Source organism: Thermobia domestica, chromosome 11 (genome assembly GCF_964235325.1).
Source record: "Thermobia domestica chromosome 11, izTheDome1.hap1.1, whole genome shotgun sequence".
Lineage (NCBI taxonomy): Eukaryota > Metazoa > Arthropoda > Insecta > Zygentoma > Lepismatidae > Thermobia > Thermobia domestica.
The window spans coordinates 65,332,156-65,358,665 of record NC_137464.1 but is presented as its reverse complement, the minus strand read 5'-3'; the positions used below and the strand labels follow the sequence as shown (position 1 = coordinate 65,358,665).

General features: G+C 36.7%; 1 protein-coding gene across 1 annotated transcript in view; it reads left to right on the top strand.

Annotated features, from left to right (window-relative positions):
- The window catches only part of LOC145665153 (uncharacterized), a 60,571-nt gene that overhangs the window by 5,900 nt on the left and 28,161 nt on the right, over positions 1–26,510 (top strand). The window contains exons 2-4 of the mRNA XM_081732433.1: positions 236–243; positions 2,030–2,184; positions 25,459–25,596. Coding sequence (XP_081588559.1) covers positions 236–243; positions 2,030–2,184; positions 25,459–25,596 — 301 coding nt within the window. The remainder of the gene's footprint in view (positions 1–235; positions 244–2,029; positions 2,185–25,458; positions 25,597–26,510) is intronic.

The window sequence follows — 26,510 nt, the reverse complement described above, 5'->3', positions numbered from 1 at the left end:
TTAATTGGTTAAACATAAATAAATTAACTATGAATTTAGGAAAAACTAACATTGTCAAATTTCGATTCCCGGACCAAAGAAATGAACTTGTACTAATAACTAAAGACACTGTAGAATTTTGTCAAACAACATCTATTAAATTTCTAGGAGTATATGTTAATGAAGATTTAACATGGAATACTCATGTTGAATACATTAATATTAAACTTAATTCAATCTGCTTTACATTCCGTAGGTTGCAAGGTAGTTTGTGCAAGGAAGCTGTCATGTCCTTGTACTATGGCAAAGCTTTTCAATAATTAACTATGGTGTTATATTTTGGGGGAATTCGAGAATAAGTGCTAGTACATTCCGAATACAGAAAAAAATATTAGAATAATGTTTAGTATGCCTGAACGATCCTCATGTAAAAATGTTTTTTAAAAATATAAATTATTGACATTACCTAGTTTATATATATATCGCACAATTATGTATGTAATCGAACACAAGGATCTATTTGCATTAGCTAACACGATTCACTCATACAATACTAGGCAGAATTGTAATATGTATATTATCCAGCAGAACTATGCAAATTTTAGCAAAACTGTATATATGAATTCTATAAAATTATATAACAAATTACCAACAAAGTATAAGGACATCAACGAAAAATTGATATTCAGAAATACTCTGTTAGAATTATTGTTAGGAAAAAGCTATTACTCTGTGGAAACCTATCTTACTGATAACATATAGAGAATGTAAACCATATCTGACAACTGTAATGCTTAATTGGAAATTGTCCTTATATTGTAAGCTATGAACAGGCAAATAAATATGAATATGAATATGAATATAGTTTTTATACTATACATCCGGACGCCGTATTTATAGGCAAATCGTAAACGAATTGTAGTTTTTTAATAATTGATTTGGATGGTCTCTCTGAATTTTATCTATGCCATGTGACATATTTTCATGTTGCACAGTCAAATCATTTAGGAAATAATAATAAGGAAATGAGTGACAGATTATAATTTTTCAACAATTATTTCGAGTGGTGCACCAAAAGTAAACCTGCACGCTCAAAAGATAAATTAGCAGAACATACCGCATCAGTTGTTTGTTTCACTTTCTTTCATCTGATGTCGCTTAAATTTTCTTTTCGAAACAGAGAGTGCTCTAAACAAGAGATATCTCATACAATACCGGACAATATCTCATACAATATCGTTCAGAACATAGGAAATGGCATGCGCTCTGATGTCATACACGTTGAGATTTTGGCTCTAGGACAAATCGTAAGAGATTTCCTAGGATATATCCTATAGTGTATAGTGGACCTAACACTTGAAAGCAGTAACACTAGAGTGCGCTCATACTTTTGATAATATAACCGTTGCTTTCACTGGCCAGAATCCCTACTGCTTCTTGTTGTCCATGATGACAATATAGAGTAGCAAGAGAAAAATCAAACTTCAATTTTGAAATCGTTCGACTCGTTGACAGGCTGTCTCTGGTTACTAAGGTTCATTGGACAGTAGTCCTAAGCAGTGTGCGAATTGAAAAATTTTCCCAGGGGGGGATGAATTTCACCCATATGCACACCCAGTTAGTATATATATATATATATATATATATATATATATATATATATATATATATATATATATATATATATATATATATATATATATACTAACAAATACAAAACAGTTGAGATGTGAGATCTTTCATAAATTTTCACTCAAGTAATATTTAGGTTAGCTACGCAAAGTAAGAATTGTTCCCTTTTTCTATCTTATCTTTATGTCCATTTAAAAATACTCCAGAGGGAGAAAAAGTTATCCCTGCCAGGGATAAAATTTTTCTTCCCCAGGGTGGGAAAGATTTTTGTCAGGGGGGGAAATCCCTGGCATCCCCCCCGCCAATTCGCACCCTGGTCCTAAGAATAAGAAAAGCTGATTTAGTCTGTAAGTCAATTGTCAATGGAAAGGGCTTATTATTGATTCATAAATGTTTTATTTCATTTATTTTCACACAGTTAAGAGAAAAGCCATAAATGTCTTACAGCAACAGATAGCTCGGATCGAAAGGCAAGTTTCCTATTTACGAGAGGAAATGGAACTAGAAAATCTACGGTACGAGCCCCTGAGGCCCTACGTTTACTGTACTGATAGATATCAGACGAAACAACAGGTAATACTATAAATTAAATTTTAAATGTAAGCTGGGTTTATTCGTGGCTATGTGAATAACGTACATACCTTTAGTGCGGGAGTCTTGGATTCCATTCCCGGTGAGAGCTTATGGGGTTTGGAGATCCTGGATTAAGCTGTAGAACTAGGTCTCGTATAACCTCACTGGTCACTGCTGAATACCAATGTAGACTCTAATTCCCCTCTTATAAAACTCTGGAGATGCCATTGAGTGATACAAATATGAGGTGAAACAATAAGGCTACCTTCCTGCGTGGACCTTTTAGTGCAACTCCATATTAGGGAGATCTTAAGTTGACAAAACCAGAGCACCACACAATATGACGTCACTAAATGTGATAGGAAGTTGAGCAGTGTTTGCAACTGATTTGGTGTCAACTTATTAATTTTATACTAGAGTGACAGATCGGTAAAGAAAATATGTTTAAAAATGATTATCTGTTAATGAAGTAATATACTTAAAGAGATATTTGTATATTTGTATGAAAACATAGCATCTCCACACGTGAAATTTGATGATGTGCTCCGCGAAAGATTTGTTGCCACAAAAAATTTGGACATCCATAATATATAATTGACATAAAAATTAATGATAGGTTTACATCATATCAGTATGTGACAGGCCCGTATCCATGGGGTCTAGGGGGCGGGCCCCCTCTAAATTTTTACTGGTCCCCTAAAATTTTCACAGTACGCTTGCAAATGAACTATAACAGGGTGAAAAATTTCAAAGTCATACGCACTCGCCAATCCAAAAATAATGGTTGCCAGTATCTCTCATGTACAAATTTAGATGCCCCCCCCCCCAAACGGCCTTTGGTTTGACAAAGAAAGACTTCACATTCCGTGTTTTCTCTCACTCAGTGACAATTATTTTCTTACGAAACAGAAAATGCGCTGCCCTGTGAGTTCAGGCAGAAACCATTTCTACTGAACACTGGTCGCAAGCCCTAAATTTCTAATCGCCAATGGCGACTTGGCGACCGGAAAATTTGTGCGCTGAGCTATAATATGATGATTAACTATAATACGTTTGAATCGGGACCCCCTCCCAAACTTCTACCGGGCTTCCCCTAGATTTTTGGGCAGGCTACCAGCTTAGTATGTGATAAGTGACAGGGCCGTAACTTGAGGAGGGAGGGGCAAATCCGCAAGGAAGCTCCTCGCTGTTCGAGGGGACCCATTTTAAGACAAAATTTTCTTACTCCGTATACGATACAAACATGAAATTATAAATGAAGCATCGAATATGTCCACTACATTACATAAACAAAACAACACATAAAAGGTAAATAAAATAAAAATGAGTCGTGGGCCCATTTCAATAAAAAAGTTTAATATTAGGGGCCCTAGAAATAATGTTTATTCGTATGGCTTTGATATTTGTCAATATTGTCCCCTTAATTCATTTGTCATGTATGGAACGGGCCCAAAGATGTAACTAACGACCCGAGCCCATAAAGTGTGCGAAAGATGGAAAGAGGGAGCCCAAGAATTAGAGAAACAACTTTTTTCTAGGAGCACCAAATACGCGTATTAATGCTTACCCCCCTCCCAAGAAAAAAATCTAAGTTACGGCGCTGGATAAATGGATGCAGGTGTAGAATACATAGACATAAAACAGTAATTTATGATTAAAATGAATGACTGCGTGTGAAAGAGGACTGTACTACTAATTTTTAAAAATTATATAACGTTTACTGTATGTAGAAAACGATGATGCTGTCCTATTTTATGAGTTTGAATTTGCAAAATTTACGAAAGAAATATGTAATATATTTCTCGGGTTCTCTAGGATTACGGGGGACCAACACTTAGTAAAAAAAACAGAATGTTTATAGGTAGAATGAGTTGAAGTTGCGGAAAGATAATTGATATTGATATGTGAGTAATTTGTGAACTGAGTAAACTGGAAATGCCGTGTGCGGAATGGAAAATTTTGCAATTACTATTTGCTATTAATCATAATGGATGAATACAACGTGCATTGCGGCGCTCTAACCCGACTTCGCTTGCTAGCGCTCGCTCGTCAATACTGATTTATTTATTTATTTATTGATACAAATCATGGCCATTACCGGCATCTATGGCCTTAAGCACGTCACGTTAGAGGGATGACATCCTCGGCGAGCACACAATATCGGTACGGGGGAGGGATATAAGGAACGGATAAGGAAAGAAGCGGCCTGAGGCCTGTAAATTAGATACCATCTCTTCATTTACCTGGTGTGAATGAGGAAATCACAGGAAAACCTTATTTAGGATAGCTAGCCTGAAAAAGCTGTAACACATTTTCGACCGACTGACCCTGCCGGAAATCGAGCCCAGGACCAAAGGCGAGAGAATTAGCGACTACTCATACTGCTCAGCAATACTGTCTGAAACTCTTTAGTTAGTGGTATGTTTGGCCTTAGGTAGATTAACCTCAAAATCATTTAAGAGAACAGCAATGATTTTCAACAAAAAATGCTTTCTCCCCGTAATCCGACATATGGCTAGTTTTCAAAGCACATACTGAGGGAAAAATGTAGGTAGCGTACTTAAAACGGTAGGTTACATGCGTAATTGCTGTAGTTTTTAACGTACAGCAAACGTATAACTGAAAACGCATGTTTTATAATACTTTCCGTATAAGTGTTCCATCTATACACACTTTCCGTATGAAACAATATAGGCGGTCAGGATCTCACATACAAATCGACGCAGAATGTCCATAGTAGAATAGAATATAGCTGCAGAATGTAACATAGGTGATATACGGAAAACTGTTAGATGTCAGACATCCTGCAATGGCATGATGTAACATCTATAAGGGCAGTGCGTATGTAGCATATGCTCCATACTGATTTCTGTAGTAAGCAAGAGGATTTCGTTGTCCGGAGAACGGATTTATCTTAGTGTGCAGTTCATAAGCAAGGGCACCCATGTTGTGGTTTCCAAGGGGGGGGGCAGTATAAGCGACGTTTCAAATATAGTTTCAAATTTTGCTGTAAGTAATGTAAAAGTTCTATTGGGTTTTCAATATTCCCAAGTACAGTTTCCTCTTAGGGGGCGAGCGCCCCACCTTGCCCTCCTGATGGGCGCCTTTGTTCATAAGTAATGCAGTTATATGGGTGCTGAACCTGTGGGTTCAGTATTTCTTGATAAATCCATTAAATGTTGTGCATGTAATCCACAACGCTCACAGATATAGGCGGGAATTCATGTCACTTAATGACCTTCCCATTTTAAAGAAGTAATAAATGCGAAAATTGACGATAAGTGATTCGCCTACTTTGATTTTGCGAATAGTTCGTACTATGTGCGACTTTATCCATGCGGCGTCTGGGGTATGGTCGACGTCGATAAGCTAATAAAACGAAATACTTCAAAAGTTGAACCAGTGGGTGGGTAAACGTAAACCTCGTGTAACTTAGGTATAGGCTGTATAATTACTTTATTACATCAGTGTTAATGTGCATCCTTAAATTGGGATAGAGCAGCTTCCGCAGTTCAGATCAACAATACGTGGACAAATTCATATTACTTTGAAACTAGCATTTCTTGATGAAAATAGTGTCATCACGCCTTCTAGGCTGTACATGTGTTGGTGCATGCCAGTGATACACCAGGAACAGGTAAAATTCAGAGGCGCTACGAAAGATAATTGTTCAAAAACTACATTAAAAAAAAAAAAAAAATATGGGTGCACACTTAGTAGTAGTAATAGTAGTAATGATAGTATAATAGTAGTAAGGCAGTAGTAGGGTAGTAATTCAGTGGTAGCCAGGCCCGCAACCAGAGGGGGCTAGGGGGGCCTAAACTTTTTGTGGCCCCTCCAGACTTCAATACAAAATTTTATTATTAATACAAAAATACAATTTAGATATTTATAAGATAATTTTATTGACTTGGCCCCCGTAACATATTCACGGCCCTCCCAAACCTTCTCGCTGGTTTCGGCCCTGGTAATAGCAATGATAGTATAATAATAGGCTAGTAGCAATAGTAGTAGTAGTATAGTAAGGCAGTAATGGTAGTAGTTGAGTAGTAGTAGTAATAATAGTATACTACTAGTAGTAGAGTAGCAGTAGTTCAGGTTAGGTTAGGGTAGGTTCAGGCAGCGAAATAGTCATATATCAAGTCTCTTGTACATTAGTTTGCAGCCCTGGAATAACGCCCTTATGGAGAGTTTCTTAGAAATGAAAGCAACATCTTATTGCTGTATCTATGTTCACAGATGACTTACATATTCTGCGCCTTCATAAATAAATTCCCTAAACATTTGTCTTTTGTTCTGAATTAACACCTTTCACCTGTAAATTGTAATTTTAAAAATGTCCACGTATTCTTAATCCCGTTCTGCCACTCCAAAACACTTACTAAACCTACAAGAGTTCATTTGGTGCTAAAAGAAATTGATATATCATGAATGTCAGACTGACATTGCCAGTACACTTATAAAACAGAACATAACTGAGGAAACCTGAAATTTCAATCTTGATACACGTATCAGTGCGCAGCACGTTCTTCCCGCCTTTGATGGGATAAGCCGCAATTATTTACGCATTATTCACTGTATTGTTTGTGTATAATCATGTTCGTTTGTTGAATGTAAAACGCAACTCACACAACCGCTGTAACAACATAATATGTTTTTTATTGTCCACCAGTTCACGAACAAATTCCAGGTATGTCTTAAATTATAATCCACCTTGGCATAATATATCAGGCACAGTACATTGTAGAACGAACCACAGGTTAAAGTAACTGACAACTTCCTTATATCTAATTCTGACTGATAGTTATCAGAAAGAATATCAGGATATTGTAGGACTGGCCCTATCTCAGCCGTAATGCTGTCGACAGAGCTGTCTTGCTTATGGATACACTGCGCATGAAGTACTCCTGGGTAGTGACGACATTAAGTGACGTCATGTCCTGTTGCTCTCGTTATGTCAACTTAAGAACTCCCCTATGGCAAAATCTTGGGTAAGAGTTTCCTATAGGTATTTTATTCAATTGAATCGTTCAATGAACCGATTCATAAAGAACCGGTTCCTGCCCTTGAACTATGAAATGTTGGAAATAATAGTGGAATCATTACATTTCATAGTTCAAGGGCAGGAACCGGTCCTTTATGAATCGGTTCATTGAACGATTCAATTGAATGAAATGCCTATAGGAAACTCTTGCCAAATCTTGTTTAATTTGGGGTGTGCTCAGTATTGCTTATGAAAATACTAAGTCGGGTATTTATGAGGGGTTAACTGCCGCAGATAGCGGCCCCGAAATATAAAATTGACGGAGGAATGAACAGAATCAGACTAAATGTGATAATGAGAGTAAGAAACGTTAGAAAGGTCATTAGTGTAGGGTGATTAACAAGGGAGAAAAAACGTAAGTTAAATTGTGTGCTGTATGTGTTCGCGGATTGTTGCGATATGAAGTAAGGTGGCAGTAGAGCATAATCTGGCAGTGTTAAAAACCCACTGTGCTATTAACTAACTTAGAATCTGTATGCTGCTGTATTATCATGGGGTCAAGGTGGAACAAAAGGGGCACTACGAGGCTTCTAATACCTTCGCTCCCTGACGCTCGCTCGGCTATATTTCGTAACGCAAGTAAATAACTTTTTTCATCAACTTTATTGATTGTGTGCGAAGTGGAATAAATACCACGTGGCATTACGTCACGCTCGGGTTGTGCAACTTCAATGTAAGTTTAACCTTATCCTTTGGGAAGACAATATATTTGATGGGCCGCACTGTTTGAGTCATTAATGAGTACTATGTAGTTTAAGACACTTGACAGTTCCAAGGTACTAATTTTGCGCAGTAATACTATATTAATGCATACAGATGTAGGAAAGAGCAAAAGAAGCATTAATATTTTACTTGTAGTTACAAATGGCTACTTTATTAGTAAAAGGAAAAAACAAAAAATTGACTCGAGTGGGAACCGAATCCAGGACCCTTTGAATGTGAGATGTATGCTCCTCATTCTGCCACGCCGTTACTTGATAGATTGACGCGTCGTATCATATATGCGGCGAGTCGGAAACTTTAAGACTCTTTTTGTCCACTATTTCTGCCTATTGCGCTCTCTCACTTTGTAATATTAACAGTTTAAATGTACTACTATGAGCAAAATAAATAACGCGTCTCTTTATTTTGAAGTTTTTTTGAAAATATCTCCGTTTTCTTTATATGTTTGAAATTTCGGAAGGTTTCCCAAGCAGGAAACGTTAATAACAAACCCGTTTTTAATATTTGTGTTACATATTAGCTTAAAATAAATAAATTAGAAGCAAAAAACATTAAATCGACCGACATTACGAGAATTACCAACTCTGCTAAAGTGGGAAATTTTCAAGAACGCGAGGGAATTCTGCAGTTCAATACGAAGCAACGACATCTGTCATTGAGAAAAATGTGGATTAGATCTACAAACGAAACTTTTCTAATATGTCTTATTACGTGCATTATCTGCAAACTCCAAATATATGAATCTATGCCAAGTATTAACGTATAGATAGAGCAAATAGTTGAAATTACCTATGGAAAAGGACGAATTGGTAGCACGATCATAATGAAAAATTATCTTTACCGTAGAACAGAGTTAACTGATGTAAGAAAACAAATAGCTCAGTTAGCTAAAGCAACAAGCCTGTAAACCTCAGGTAGCTGGTTCGAGCCCCAGAGAAGTGCAAGTGCCACTTTTATTACTATGGTTATTTTATTTATTTTTTATGTGAGAAACAATCGAATTGTAACATATGTGTAAAACTCATGACAATACCAAAAAAGAAAAAAAAATGTCGTTGTCGCACTTGCATTAGTGCCCCTAATTTTTGTTTGCAAACAGTTTCGTAATTATTTTCCCTGTGCTCACAATATGCTCGCTGGTGTATAACAAATGTTTTACAGTAAACGTTAATTCTAATTTGGAGAATTTTATAAAGTTTCACAATGTTTATCATTAAGTAATCTTCTATCTACTTGTTTGGACATTTTGATAACAGATTTCCCTATTAAATGTTTAATTTTCCCTAGATGTTTAATTACGGAAAAGTTTTACAATGTATTTGTTTTAAATTGAAATTGCTTTGAATTTACCACTCGAGGTAAGTAGCCCGAAGGAGGAGAACTGAAGTAGCTGATATTCTACGTAAAAGCAACCTATTGTAGAATGATGATGCTTCTTACCTTCAGCACATAATCTTTACGTTAGAGAGTCAGACAGAAAAATCCTGGATTTTTCCTCCCGTATGACCACCCATCTTAAACCTCTACATACCACTGTTCGTCTTACACAATTTCGGTGCTCCAAAGACATTCATATAATAATAATAATAATAATAATAATAATAATAATAATAATAATAATAATAATAATAATAATAATAATAATAATAATAATAATAATAATAATAATCCTGAATATGCCATCCTTACCTAATGTAGTAACCTTAGAATCTTAGTTTAAAATGCTTTCTTTAGTAATAATTTGAGCAACCATGTGGGAGGCGGCACGACATTTTTTTGCCCCTCTCATTTCAGTACCCTTCCAACAGACAAGGACAATGTTACTGACAAAGAGGGACAACGTTACGTAATTTCTGATAAGCAGGGGAGACAAAATGAATAAGAAATATATTTATAGCATCCTCTCCCCCTTCATGATTGGAATATCACGTAGCATTTTTTATTCTACCGAAGATGGCCCTGTGCGGTTTGGGGTAGGTAACTAAAGAGATACCTAATACATAGTGCCCCTTGATTTTAATATTACCGCTTCTTTATTTGCTCGAGGGATCTCCTACACAACCAAGGGTGACAAAAAGAATAGGAAAAGTGTCTATTGATTCTAGTGGCTGATCCAGCACGGACTCCTGGGGGGGGGCGGTGAAGTGAAGGATTCTTTTGATGATGTGAAGCTGTCACAAATTACCACTTAACTAAACTAAACATAATAGTGTGGTTAACCGGAACCCAGTCAGTTCAAATTAATGTAAAAGTTTAATTTTTTACTTCATATTAAAATTTTGGTTCCAAATGAGAATTTCAGTCCGAGTGGTCAATGATCAAATCTCGGGGGGCTCTTCAGTGTAGACCCCGTTATGGGAAAAGGCAAAAATATTAAAATTCTTGAAACTTTCGAAGTTTTCGTCTATTTTAAAGGAATTTTTGGCTTCATATTAAAGTGTTTGTTCCAAATGACAATTCCAGTCCGAGTAGACGATGATCAAATCTCGGAGGACTCTGCAATGTAGGAATAATAATGACTTCTATATCGTGATCCTGTTGGTGACATCACGAGTCATGACGTAAATATAGCACAAAGTAAACGCCAACTGCTGTCGGCTCTCGTAGCTCAGTGAGCTAGCGCAACAAGCTAGTAAGGAAGATTGGTTTTGGCGTGGGTTCAAACTCAGTCTGTGTTTGCTTGTTGAAGTGTATAGACGTGTCTTCGCTCTGTGCAACAAGCCTTGGCGCTGTTTAACTTTAGCGTTGCCTTACTTACCAATCACCCTTGCTATTATTATTATTATTTTTCTGTCTGTTATTGTGACTGAATTGGTTTTGAATAAATCATGTCGTTAAAAGGGTAAATACCTTAAAATATGATTTTGGTAATGTTTCGCAACGACCAAGTACAGTGAATTTGCACCAGTGGCTTAGTGATAATTTCAAGTTCTCTGTTGATGATGTCCTAAGCATAGAAATAGATGTCTATCGTAAGTTGTTGTATGTGAAACTTCGTACGGAAGACCTATGTGAAAATGTTTTGCGTACTTCTGGTGGAACTGTGTATTATACTGATACAGATGGCAAACATACAATTCTAGTTTCATGGGCTGATGTTCAAATTCTTACTGTTAAGTTGTTACGTACTCCAATGGAACTTGCAGATTTAGAAATTAGGAAAGTCAGGGGTGTAGCCAGCAGGTTTGTGTAGGGGGGCCCGTCGTTTTTTAGGGGGGGGCAGCTACAATGTACAAAACCCAACAAAATGTGTTGCTGGTAGTGTTTTTGAGGCCTGAAAGAAAGGAAAATTTTGGTTTCTTCTGGGAAACTAAAAACACTATTTTAGCTTCTTCTTCTTCTTCTTCTTCTTCTCCTTCTTCTTCTTCTTCTTATTATTATTATTATTATTATTATTATTATTATTATTATTATTGTTATTTATCCATAAATTATATTCGACATAGTTTTTATTATGCTTAATCAAGAACTACTGCCCAGGACCAAACGCTACACTTTTGTGCATAACTATAAAGGTAACCAAGAAAGTTCTGTCTCTTTTCGTGGAGGTCTCTGTTCAACTGGACTTCACACCGTGAGTTGAATGCGAGCGGAGATAAGGCGAACGTCAGTTGTTGGTGTGGGTATATCCAACATACTACCTAGTTGTGGCAATTCAGACACACCGTGAACTTGCGTAAGGACAGAGGGAACATGGGACATCCACAGAGCGTCATAAGAGCATGTATGCTGAACAAGTTCAAATGGAGGTCAAACGCCGCTGTAGCGGGACAGAAGATATGCCAGGCCTTTGGTGACGGTGTCCTGACGACGCAGACATTGCAAACACCCGAAAACACCACGTGGCCAACACTTGTACAAAGAGGAACTGGGACTACAATTCAGTGTGTGGAGAAACCATTAGGCAGCACATTCATCAACTTGTGAAGCGCTACAAGTTGGGTCGATGGGTCTCTCATATTTTGACTCCGGGCCAGAAGGCAACGCGGCAGTCGCCTGTGTTTATTTACTGTTTCGGAGCCATTTCTGGACAGTCCGTTGACATGTGATAAAAACTGTGTCCTATACGAAGCTCCACGGCGCCGTCATCATTGGTTAGCATCCCATGAACCGATTTCAAAACAGCCGAAACCAGCACTGTACTAGAAGAAGGTTCTTCTGTGTGTTTGGTGCTTCGTGCATCGGGAACTGCTACCAGCTGGTCAGAGTATCAATGCAACTGGTAGTGTCAGCAGTTGAGCTGTGCTCAACAAAAAACTCAAAACTCTGGAGCCATCATTTCTGAATTGCAAAGGGTCTTCGTTTACGGGACAACACCAAGTCCCACGTGGCTAGGATGACTCAGGACACCATTCTCCACCTTGGATGGGAAACAATATTGCAACCACTATATTCCCCGTGTATTGCACCGTCCGATTATCACCTGTCCCATTCTTTGGACAATCATCTTAGAGGACGCCAGTTCAAATCCCTAGTAAAAGTCCAAAATGCACCTGATATTTTCTTCGTTTCACGGCCCACCAAGTTTTACCGTGATGGATTCCATGGCCTTCCAGAACGTTTTCAGAAGGTCGTCGATGCTGATGGGGACTATTTTTGATCTTCCAGGTTAGGTGACATATCGATGTTCGAAGGTGGTGGGTGAAAAACCAATAAAACTTTTCTTGCTTACCTTTATATTTAAATTTAAGACCTTGTATACAGAACCTATCTACACAAGATTGATTTTCTTTGAAATTTCACTTAATTTCTTTACGGTTTCCTGACAAAAATATTTATTTATTATTCGTGACTAAAAAAACATAATTATTTTATTACACTGAGTAGAAATAAAAGAGAGAGCGAATGAAATCCAAATTCAATAAAAGCATTGTTTCTCACCAAATTTTCCATCCTCTATGTCTTTTAAAACACTTGTTAAAGCATATAAAAATAAACTGTACTTACAAATCAGTTTAATACCTTTGTTTTATGGCTGTATTTGTAGTACCTTGTTAAAACGTTTGTCTTCAAACTGTCAAATATAAATCGCAGTAAATTGTGTAATCTGCTGTCACAAAAAAGTATCCTATTTTTCGATCGGTATAAGGAAGAGATACTATACTATTTTTCGATCGGTATAAGGAAGAGATACTATACTATTTTTCGATCGGTATAAAAAAAAACAATATTTCTCCATACTATTTTACCATAAATTATTAATTGTCAATAAATTTTGTTACATTTACATGAATGAAGCGAGATAATTTTACTATGATGTTTTAAAAGCTGGTCATTTGGGGGGGCCTGGCCCCGAGGGTCCCCCCCTTGGCTACACCCCTGAGGAAAGTTCTTGGTGAATATGGTGTTATATCTAACATCTCTGATGAATTGTATTCTGTAGATCATGTGTATCCAATAAGAACGGGACGTAAGCTAATACGCATGGAAGTTAAAAAACCTATTCCATCTTTTGTACTTATACAAGGGCAAAAGTTTTGTGTAACATATCCAAATCAGATACGGACTTGCCTGAGGTGCAATGGGGCACACATGTATTCGAATTGCCCGCTTCGAGTTCCTAGTGATCCTAACAGTTATGCTGGAAAAGTAGCTCCTACAATTAGACATAGTGACCCTTCAGCATCTCTTATGCCTAAATTTGATAGCATGCCCGTTATCTCTTGCAACAAGAATAAAACATCAAATACAGTTTCGTGCCCATCTGATCATAGTATGCCTACTTTTGACGAAAAAAATTTTCCGCAACTTTTAAATAATACAAATTCTGTGTGCGAACTAATTGTATTTTGTATTTTGTTTATAATACGTACCGGTGCGATAAACATTTTAGACAAGATCAGATCTTCAAAGATAAACTTGTAAATTGTTGTTATGCAATTGAAACCTGCTTTTTGTAACAATACAAATAGGACCTACCTATTTGCTAATGAAAGTCTGCAATGCTTTTAACAAATGTTTACAAAATAAAACTTTAAAAAATGTTTTCTGGCAGGCTTCTTTCTAACAAGTAAGCCTCAAAAACGTTGAAAAGGTTAACAAGGATATCATGATCTATCTCCTAATGCAGCAATATCTGGTTAAGGAAGTATACGTATGACATCAGACACAGAAATATCCCCTCCTACTCGCTTAAAAGTTTTTTTTTTTTTAATGAAATGAAATGAAATCTTTAAGTTCTACGTCCCACGGTTATGCCAACTAGGCTAAAGGAGATGATGATTATGAGAAATGAATGAAATGGTGGAATGAAGAAAGTGGGAGAAAACTGGAGAACCCCGAGAAAAAACACGCACACGGTGTTTGTGCACCACAAAGCTCACTTCGCGCGAGCTGGGATCGAACCAAGGACCCAATGCACCAAAGGTGAACGCTATACCACTGGGCCACTGCGGTCCCAGTCTTTTGGTCTGCCATTTAGACCCATTACTTTGAATTCATTGTTGCTTAACACATTCAACACAGTAACAAGCTAACAACACATCTAAATATGAAAGAAAATGTAAAATCATGCATATACAAGCAGAATTGATGTCGAATTTCAATGGTCATAACAGCTGTTTCAATAGTCCTTGGAACTGTCTCATAATAACCTCATGACTTAACAGCTTCTACCCCTCCCTCTCCTTTTCAGGATGCTTGACACGTGGAAATTCTTGATGATTCTAGTAGCTATTCCGGAATGTCTACTACCTGCTGATATTTTGGATTACGATGTATATTTCAAGAGTTATAATAAAAGTTTTCTGATAGATAACAAAAGATTTTGTCACAAAATGGAAGGTTTGGGGAGGGAATTTTTGTCATACCATTAGTCAGGGCTACTGGCGCAAATCCCGGGGGTATGAGGGGGACATGTTCCCCTAATCTTGGATCTGGGGAGACTGTTTCCCCAATAATCTGACTTAAAAAGTGCTTTTTGGGATAAGTGTGATGATTTGTGTCCGACTGCCACAAAGGAATGTAAGATGAAATTGATTTCTCTTGGCGTTTCCATTAAAAAAAAAAAAAAAAGAATCGTGTTCTGTAGTATTTCAAACTGAACTTCGTGCTGTAGTGCATTTAGTAGTCTCATCAATAGAGACCGGATGCTAGGCAAAATGCCTATTCTTTAATATTAAAGATATGATCAAAAATAACGTTTTAAAGTTTATATAGGGGGTTATAGTTTCGATTTAAGCCAATTTTATTTTGCCTATTTTGCCTATTTCGACCTTTACTGCCTAAATATTTGCTTTAGTGCCTAATGTTGCCTATTCTATGCATTTTCTTCAAAATAAGCCTTCGTTGGGAAAATATATAATTTATATAATATAAATAATACATACATATATACATATATTAGGTGTTTGTAAACATAAGTACGTGGTACGTTACAATATATACACAGGGTGAACTTCAAAGATGTGCACATACTTCCGAGGTGATTGATGATATCAAAAGTTCTCTTGTAGTTTGTCGAATTCAGTGTCATGTGCGAGTGAAGTGATGCCAATTTGGAATCGAAAATCGAATCTTGACATTTGAAATGGCACAGATCGATGTGCACATACATTGGGAGGTGATTCGTTACATGAAAAGAAGACAAAAAGTCCTTTTGCATGTGGAATTCCGCGTCGTGTACGAGTGACAGGGGTGCCAACTTGGAATCGAAAATGGAATCCCGACAATTGGAACGGAACAGATAAATGTGCACATACGTTGGGACGTGATTCGTGATATGAAAAGAAGACAAAAAGTCCTCTTGAATGTCACGAATCACCTCCCAAAGTATGTGCATACTTTTATGTCTCGCTCCAATTGTTAGGATTCGATTTTCGATTCCAAGTTGGCCCCCCTGTCACTCGTATACGACGCGGAATTCCACAACATGCAAGAGGAATTTTTGTATTCTTTTGATGTCACGAATCACCTCCCGAAGTATGTGCACATCCTCCAGGTTCATCCAGTATATAAGGAAGCATAATAAGCTTCGTTTTTATATATACAAGATATTGACAAAGAAGCATGTTTCTATATTCTTTGAGCATTGTTTATGACTTGAATTTATTTTTTAATGCTATCGAGTATTTATCTTCATTATTTCGAGCTACATTTTAGTGTCTATTTTACTGCCTATTTTTAAAATTTTAGTGCCTATTTGCCTGCCTATTTTCTAGGTTTTTCGTGCCTAAACATCCGGTCTCTACTCATCAATATGTATTAATTCCATTTCCGCTACTTGGGCACAAATTGCAATAAACGCCAAAGGATGGTATATCCCTTTCTTCGTGCTGGAAAGTTGTATCAGCTGTAGGTAAGGTCACAAATTCCGGGGAAATGGGGAGACATGTCCCCTCAACATTGGAACTGGAAGTTCTCCAAATAATCCGATTAGAAAAGTGCGTTTTGCAGATAAGTGTGATGATTTGTGTCCGACTGCCACATAGGAAAGTGAGATGAAATTTGTTTCTCTTGGCTTTTCCATTTTTTAAAAAAAGAATCGTATTCTTTAGTATTTCAAACTGAACTTCGTGCTGTAGTGCGTTTAGTAGTCTCATCAATATGTATTAATTCCATTTCCGCTACTTGGGCACAAATTGCAATAAACGCCAGAGGATGGTATACCCCTTTCTTCGTGCTGGAAAGTTGTATCAGCTGTAGGTAAGGTCACAAATTCCGGGGAAATGGGGAGACATGTCCCCTCAACATTAAAACTGGAGGTTCTCCAAATAATCCGATTTGAAAAGTGCGTTTTGCAGATAAGTGTGATGATTTGTGTCCGACTGCCACGTAGGAAAGTGAGATGAAATTTGTTTCTCTTGGCTTTTCCATTTTTTAAAAAAAGAATCGTATTCTTTAGTATTTCAAACTGAACTTCGTGCTGTAGTGCGTTTAGTAGTCTCATCAATATGTATTAATTCCATTTCCGCTACTTGGGCACAAATTGCAATAAACGCCAGAGGATGGTATATCCCTCTCTTCATGCTGGAAAGTTGTCTCAGCTGTAGGTACGGGCACACATTCCGGGGATATGGGGAGACATGTCCCCCCAACATTGGAGCTGGAGGCTCTCCCAATAATCCGATTTGAAAAGTGCTTTTTGCAGATAAGTGTGATGATTTGTGTCCGACTGCCATGAAGGAAAATGTGATGAAATTTGTTTCTATTGGCTTTTCCATTTTTAATGAAAATGAAGGCGTGCGACCATGCGTGACATAACCTGATATGAAATCTTATCTCCTCCTCTCCCCTAGGCCCTAGCACACGAAGAGTATACAGACTATCCAATCTCAGTAGAACCCATCTTTTCAGTAAATGCGCATTTAGTGTATTTGTTGTATCAGCCTGGGCATCTACTCATGCTTCGTAAGCTAACTAACTCTATAGCCTATGGAACCCGGAGGTTAAATGCCGCGTTCACAAAGGCTCTCCACTGACTTCTATCCTTAGCCAACTGGATCCAGTTTCTACTTTGTATTCCTATTTGCGAAATCCATCTTAATATTGTCTACCCATCTGCGCCTAGGTCCTCCTAATGGCCGTTTTCCGATTTGTCTTACCGCTAACACTTTGAAAGCGTTCCTACTTTCTTCCATCCTGGCTATATGTCCTGCCCACCTAAGCCTCCTAGACTTGATGACCCTAACAACGTTTGGTAAGCCGTATAATTTATGTAGTTCCTCGTTATGAAGTTTCAGCCATTCCCCATTCCCGTTCTTCTTGGGTCCGAATATTCGTCTGAGCATCTTGTTCTCAAATACTTTCAGTCTATGTTCTTCCCTCAGAGAAAGCGACCATGTTTCGAAACCATACAGAACAGGTATGATTATCGTTTTATATATTTTAAGCTTCAAATTCCTTGACAGAATTCGCGACGACAAGAGATTTTGAACTGAATAATAACACAAATTCCCTGTTTTTAGTCGACATTTAATTTCTTCGTGAATATGATTTTCGTCTGTTAATATTGATCCTAAATATTTGAAAGTATCCACTTTATCAAAAGTATTATTTAATATTTTAACGCATTCATAATTTGCCATATTACGGTCCCGACGCACTTCTATGCATTTAGTTTTCTCTGCATTTACTTCTGAACCCATGTCCCTGCAAGCGTTTAATAAGATCTCTGCATTTCTTTCTATTGTTCTCCTATCATCCCCTGTTAAATTTATATCATCAGCGTACGCATAACCTGGTGAACACCATTCAGCTCTAGGCCCTGGTTGCTATCTTTGATTTTCCTTATAGCGTATTTCAAGACAAAGTTGAATAATAATGGCGACAACGCATCTCCTTGTTTCATGGCATTCTCGACGTGAAAGCTCGTGGCCAAAAATTTTCATACCCGGACTTTACTTTGGGATTCATTTAAACATGCCTTAATTAATCTAATTAGCTTTTTCGGTATTCCAAATTCTGTAAGAACGTTGTACAATGTTTCTCTCCTAACCAAGTCGTAAGCCTTCCTAAAATCAATAAATAGTTGATGTACTGGGCGACTATATTCCCACTTTTTTTTAGAGTATTTGGCGAATGGTAAATATTTGGTCGATAGTTGATCGATTTCGTCTAAATTCACACTGATAATCTCCAATAATTTCATCTACGTAGTATGTATGAGGTCAATCTTGCTAATAGATTGTTTGAAAGGATTTTATAGGATGTTGACAGAAAGAGATGCCTCGATAATTATTACAGTTAGATTTGTCGCCTTTCTTGTGAATTGGAACAATGATTGATTCTTTCCACTCTTGTGGCAATCTTCCTTGTTCCAGATAAGGAGAATGAGTTTGTGTATCTTGTTCCACAATTTTTCACCTCGAGCTAAAATTAACTCAGCCGGAATTTCGTTTACACCCGAAGATTTGTGTTTCTTTAAAGCGACTTGTACTTCTATTCGGTTGGGTTCTGGAATATACGGTTCTGCTGTGTGTATCTCCCTTTCTCCACGCACATTAGCTTTTGGCTGCGTGTTAAGCAAATCGTCAAAGAAATCTTTCCATCTATTTAAAATGCTATCTGTATCAGTGAGAGCTGTTCCATCAACTTTCTTTAATATAAGCACGAGGTTGATAGTCTTTCTTAAATTCGTTGAGAAAGCCCCTTATACATGTCCCGAATGTTTTTATTTTTACAATTATCTTCAAGTTCCTAAATTTTAGCTTTCAAAAAATCGCGTTTCTTTGTTCTAAAAGTTTTGGAAGTTTCCCGCCTTATGTCTACGAAAAGTTGTTTCATTCAGATTTTGTAGCCAACATAATTTTGCCTGTTTTCTTTTCTCTGCTAGTTCGAACCATGGTTTGTACCTATGCATTTAAGCGTGTTCCAATTTTTCTTTTGAGAGAGGATGCTTCGTAAGCAAAGAAAAGAATTCAATTGCTGGAATATTTTTCTTCATAATCTTAAAGTTACATCTGTTAACTAAAGAGTATATGACACGCGTCAGATTTCTGTAACGATTCCTGTAATGTTATTGAGATTAACATCATTTTGCTCAAAGAGTATTGTTGCGTCATACATAATTGATATTCTTTCTTCATAGTTTTGGGGAAGTCATTATTTATATTATTATATTATTATAAAACAATTTTAACGTGGATCTTTGTGGATACCTAATTAGAAACATACCAATTATAAATATGTATGTATTCAGATTTCCGAATGTGTTCACGGCAGTGATTTGTAATACTGATATGTACTACTACTTCATCTACATCGCCTAATATATAATATACTCTACAACAGTTGATTAGATTCATCTACCGTAATATGAAATTCATCTTTCTTCTCTAAAATAAGCCTCAAATCTGCCCACCTCCCAATGTTGAAGACAACCAAGGATTTTGTTTCGAGGGGCTATGCCCAACACAAGGAAGGAAGTGGGCAATTGCCCACCTGAGTTTGAGAATTAAATATATTTTAATTTATGCATAAATTGAAGTTATAATGGCAAGAATTGCAGACCGATAAATCCTATATAATGTGATACAAAAATTTAGGAGTGAATCTAACCCTTTATTCTATTCATACAACAAAAAGGAAGCATGCTCTTGACCTTCCTAATTTCCCGGGCTATTTATTCCCCCGTTTTGATTTTCTTTAATTCAAACATTTCCCTCTTTTAAAAATAATTAAACGATATAATTTTTCCTTTGTTATAATAACTAAAGTCCTGTCATGTTGATATCCGCACAAGTTGGTGTGGAACACCAGTTTCGCTTATCAACTCCTCTTAGTTTTGGTATTACTGATGACGGCCGACTTGAATCACAACTGACAACGGTCGATAAAGTATGATAGGCGAACTGAAAGAAAGTAACGTCAAGAAAAAGAAACAGAAAAGTAGAAAGGACGAAAGAAAGAACAAAAGGACGCAATTCTTATATGGAATGAAATTTGACAATTACAGTATTATTTCTGAACAAAGAGCATAAAAAATGGAGTCAATGACGTTCTTAAAAATAGTAAGAAGTATTATTTTTGTACGTGGAATGAGAAAAACTAACAAATTTATTTCGGGGAGAGCTTGAGCCCGATAGCCTCCTAAATACGCCACTGAACACAATTCTGCTTCCCTGATCCTTCACAACATTGTTTTTCAACTTCATAAATATTTTAAACATCGCTTATATAGGGTGTAAAGAAAGGTTGTTTACAACCCTTGGGAGGTGATTCTACAGATGAAAACAAATAAAAATGTCTGTCCATCTCGGCCTCCTAACCGAGTTACGGATGTCCAAAAGGGTGGGAAAATGAACTTTGAAGGCTAATTCTGGCAAAACGACAAGGGTGGTGTTAGGCGGCGCACACAGACTCTCAACATGGACTATCCAAAGATACTAAGATTAGATGTGTACAAGCATGAACATTTCACATACATCCTCTCACCTCACTTTGCCCTCATAAGGTCCGCGGCATGCTTCGCATCCTTTGGGGAATCCCTTGCGCTCGCCTTGTACACATCTAATCTTAGTATCTTTGGATAGTCCATGTTGAGAGTCTGTGTGGGCCACCTAACACCGCCCTTCTATCTCTTGTCGTTTTGCCAGAATTAGCCTTCAAAATTCACTTTCCCACCCTTTTGGACATCCGTAACTCGGTTAGGAGGCCGAGGTGGACATTGTGCTATATAGACATTTTTACTTGTTTTCATCTCTAGAATCACCTCCCAAGCGTTGTAAACAACCTTTCTTTACACCCTGTATCTATCTATCTATCTATCTATCTATCTATCTATCTATCTATCTATCTATCTATCTATCTATCTATCTATCTATCTATAATATATATATATATATATATATATATATATATATATATATATATATATATATATATATATATATATATATATATATATATTGTTTGTATCATACTTGGAGAGTTTTGCTGTATTTTCTATGAGTACATTGCTCTGTCCTGATCATACCACCCTGTCTGGATTCCGCATTCTTTAGTGTACTGCCGGGTTCAATGTTAGAAAACTGCTGAATTGAACCTAGAAAGTGACTTCTGAATAAAATCCAGACTACAATAAGGTTGAGGATGATTCTCGTTAGAACCTCTGTCGGTCGTCTTGGTGATCCTAAGTGAAAGACGTCCTACAAAAGGAGAAGTAGTGGGCCCGGTATGGACAGGAATAGAGGTATGTACACAAAGTCTCTCTAAGTATGATATGACTTTCATCTTAGGCCAATAGACTTATTTATCAATAGGAAGGGAATAAATTCGTATGTAAAAAGTATAAACTTGAATCTGTTCATTTAATTCGATCAAATGTTAGTTCATCAGTGCATCCCCAATTTCTTACTACTCTCGTATAAGACATGTTACGATCCCAAATAAGTATGGTGGAATGCTGCTCTCAAGCACTTATTTATTTATTTTTCCCTTCTCTTCTGATTTTTCCCCATTATTTAGGTGTGCTTAAAATACTCAACTTTGGTAGAATAAAATATGAATTTATTTAGAATCCATTTTATGATTGGCATTGTGAAGGTTGTTGTATAGGTTATTCTTATTTTCTTTTGTTTTTGACGAATCAGCATCTGCTGTTTGAACTGTCTCGTATGTCGTGTTGTTTTCGAGTAATATTCGTTGTATTTTTCTCCTTTTTTTTTCTTTCTTGTATGCGTAGTAATGAATTCTTCTCGTGCTTTGTGTTAAAGGCCTCGTCTGCCAACGCTATTATGAATATGCTGAGTTGAAACTTCCTTTTGTGTGTGTTAGCGGAAAATTCTGTTTCAATAACCACGTTGGCCTTTAGTGGCGTACGTACGAGGGGGCAACTTCGTAGGCAATTAGAATCACAACGTAGCTACACGACTAGTGAAAATCGGAATAATTTTAAGGAGTGTATAGGACAGTTGGTGAAAACTTCGTCTTATACAGGTTATGAGCCACATAAAGTAGATTATTTTTTGAACAGTTAGAAAACGCCGGAAGATATTATAAGTGGAATAATGACAAGTTAGAAGAGGTTTTGCCTACTTGTTTGACAGATTTAACTTTTGATTGGTTCTTAAATTATAAGAAGGAAAGTACAGCTCACAGATGACGAGAATAACCCTAAAACAGGGAAGCGGGGAAAGGTCAACGACATGGTCAAGTCCATTTTCGGTTTTTGAGGTGTGGTCTATATTTAGATGTCGTCTGCTACTCCGGATAGTTATCTGTGTGCTATTCCGTGGTGTCATTTGAAAACCCCATGCGAAAAGTGGGCTAGCCCATACCTACGTCACACTACTTCTGCTAGGGTTCTTTTCGTCATCTGTGAGCTATACATATGATGGAAAATCTTATGGCGATGTAAAGAAAGACATGATTTCTACCTTTAGAGGTATATCTTCGCCTTTAACAGTAGAAGACACGTTACGTAGGGCTAAGCAATCTATTAGTGAATCTCCACAAATGTATGCCATTCGAAAAGCCAGATTAGTCGCGTCGTATTTGCCCACTGGTACCATTCAGCAGACAATTATGTATATTACAGATGGTCTTAGGTCCAAGTACATGAGTGTAGTTGCCGACAAGCATTTTGGCTCAGTGAACGAATTAATAAAGCAGTTGAACACTGTATATCGAAAAGAAACAATGTTAAGTGAACGTATTAGGGAAGAACAGCAAGAAATTAATGCTTATGCACAAAATCCCTTCATTCCGCAGGGAATACCTTACAGTTTTCCTGGTAGCTCTTGGATGTCTGGTCAGACACCAATGTTCCCTCATGTACAGGGAAATTCTCATTCATTTCCGCAGATGCAATATGATTCTTCATTTCTTTCTTCGTATCATTTACCACCTACTTATCAACCGCCAGTACTAGCTCCAAATTCTTTTCATTTCTTTTCATATACAGAAACTTTCTAAAGAATTAGGCGAGGTTAAACAAGCTTTAAGCTTGTTTTTATAGCTATAAGCCATAATGAGACAAGTAAGGGTGAAGTTAGCACCTCTAATACCCAAACGGATATTAAGAAAGTGTGTGAATATATGCAGAATCTTGTGTTAGCTCTTGAACCATCCATGAAGAACAAGAAAAAATATAACAATAATTACAAGAAGAAAAAAGCCACAAACTCAGAGTTATTTTAACCGGGAGAACGAAGCACAGGGTAGCTCATTCAGTAACCAGAACACAGGTTAAACTTATACATCAACTACAGGAAATTGCTTTAAGAAGTCCTTTTTCAATCTCAATAAATGTATAAAATTCCTTAAAAGTAAATTTCAAATATTCCCTGATACAGTCCCTGTCATCTTTTAAAATTACTTAAACTGATGAACAAAACATATTAATCGTTGATAGATGGTGAAAGGTGACACTTGGATTTACAGAATGAAAGTTACTTTTTAAATCTATACTTCGAACTAGATGAAATTGCTTCAAACTAGATATAAATTTGAAAACCCAGCCATAAAGGGGCAAGTAAGAAGTTTTGTACCGGTCACCGGCTTTCATCAAAATAACAGCAATATATCCGACCAGGCCTGTGAAAAACAGGCCAGTTGGCTACCATAGTTTTAGTACGTAATCACGTCTGCATATATATATATATATATATATATATATATATATATATATATATATATATATATATATATATATATATATATATATATATATATATATATATATATAGAGAGAGAGAGAGAGAGAGAGAGAGAAACTAATAATAAACTGTAAACGTATTATTTTAAAATAGTTTATACATGTTCTTTTAACTTTATTAATGTTGAAGGGCTAACGCCGGTAGCCTCGGTTGCCCATAAAATATGCCACTGCTCACGGATGCAATACAGGAATAAAGTCGGAAGTGGAACATATTCTAGCAGTACCATGCACCAGACTACGTGTGTGCTCTGGAACTCCAGAACCCACACAAATAATGTTGTAGGTGGGCCACACCCACAAGATTTTTAGCTTGATAGAAACAAAATAAAATAAATATTTCTCACTTTCCATTATCAAAAAATAATACGCAATTAAAACATTAAAATGGAAGTTAAAAATTTCTAACCTCTAAAAACATAATTGTTTGTTTCAAATTGTTTGTGCAAAGGCAACCATGCAACACACTTAAGTTAGTCACTTTGTAGTTTATGTTCACAACAAAATCTTTGCAAATTCTTTCTGCAATACCATTAAAATTATTTGCTTTCGTGAAGATTTTTTCATTTTAATTTGTATGAATTTGGTATTTTCTTTTACTGTAGTAACGTGTTGATATCATTGCCTCTTGCAATCATTGTGCATCTTGTAAGTTGTTTAAAGTATACACTTAATTTTACGATTACGTATGCTGAAAATATTAATTACAATAACTTATCCATAACCTTGGATCCGGGTTTGAACACGTTTCTCTTGCGTTTAAGTCAGCCGTGTTACCGACTGGCTCCAACTTACCTTATAGTACCTTTATATTTTACTTTATCACAGCACAGACCTTTATGACTGTTCATAAAAGATTTTAACTAAAAGGAAATCAATTTTCAAATATTGAGACCCCTGAAAACATATAACACGTCCCGTCATTGATATGCACTCACATAAATTTTGGAAAGTCGGCGCCGTTGAGCGGAAAGTCGGAGGCACTGAATCTATATCAAAGATTTGCTTCTCTTTTGATTTTAGTAGAGAATTAAGGATAAGGATGAAATATATCTTTGAGATGCTGAATTGATTGCAGTAAACTTCTTGTCGCTATCTATTACTACTTTTGCTTTATATGGTAATCAACGTTAAACTCCGAAACGGTTGATTTCTACCACTTCTAGTTTGCGTAGAGGTCTAAGAAAGAAAATGGAATCTATCTTTGGGACGCTGAAGTGATTCCAAAAAGCAATTCACGATGTCCTTACATCTTTTGCTCTGATACCTGCTGACAGACGAACATAGCCATTTAGAAGGCTTCGATTGCTTATCCATAGTATAGTTAGGAAATCTAAAAATTAGAATTTCAACTGTGCTCAAAGTTCACATCGAACAATTCATTCTTTATTTCTTTCTGATATATTTACAGATGGAAATTCAATATGAAATTTCTAAGCTAGAGGGTGAGATTGCGACACATAGAGCTCAAATCAGGCAGCTAGAGCGTCAAATGCACGCTCTTCAGCATGAACTCGCTTTCTTCCCCTCCCTGGATCAAGTAATTATGGTAAGTAAACTACTTAAATTCATCGCTTTCCTTTAAATTCGTTCACTTCACAGTAGCGAAACCACGGAGTGCGTTGCATTCTTTCCTAGTTAATTGGAACAGACACTTCCTTAAGTTTAAATGGAACGTGGTCTAAAAACGAAATATACCGACAAATTAAACGAAATGATTCCTCATATCAGAATAAGAGAAAAATTCATATAAACCTGTGGGAGAAAAGTGCATGGTTTCAGAGCTAGAGCTACCCAAAATCGCCTAAAAGCTAAATTTTAATAAGCGCTATTTTGAATTCGAGGAACCACTAAGTGCTGGTCCATATCAGCGTAAAGAAAGTCATACATACGCAATCCAAAAATGTATATTTTATCAATATGCAATGGGTGTGCAAGGGATTCGCTACAGAGTATAATTCCCAGACTTGTTCTAAATAGAGTTCTCTCAGATATGCTCTGATTTTAAGGTGAGTTCAAGGTAGACAAAAGGCAAGACGTGTCGACAGTAGATACAAAATGCTTCGATGGAAAGTCAGAAATGTCAGGAACTGCCAGCTCCACAGTTCCTTGTGTAAGGAATAACGCCTGCTGCAATGTATTTTGTCGTTGTATATTTATTTTTTTCCCCACGTATAAGCGTAAAATAATACATCGCAGCACGCATTATTCCGAGCACGAGGGACCATGATGCTAAAAGGGATTTTCTAAATACCATGCTGCAAAGCATTATTGAGGAAAACTACCAAAAATTTATAGATGAGAAGTTCAACATAGTCCTGATGCTTCTATTTTTTCAACTGCTTGACTAGAATTTTCATGAGGTTAAGACCATTGGTGGCACATATATACACACACGCACTCACATAAGGAACCCGTTAAATCGGTTGAACCATGAAGGAATAATTACCGGAAAACAACTTC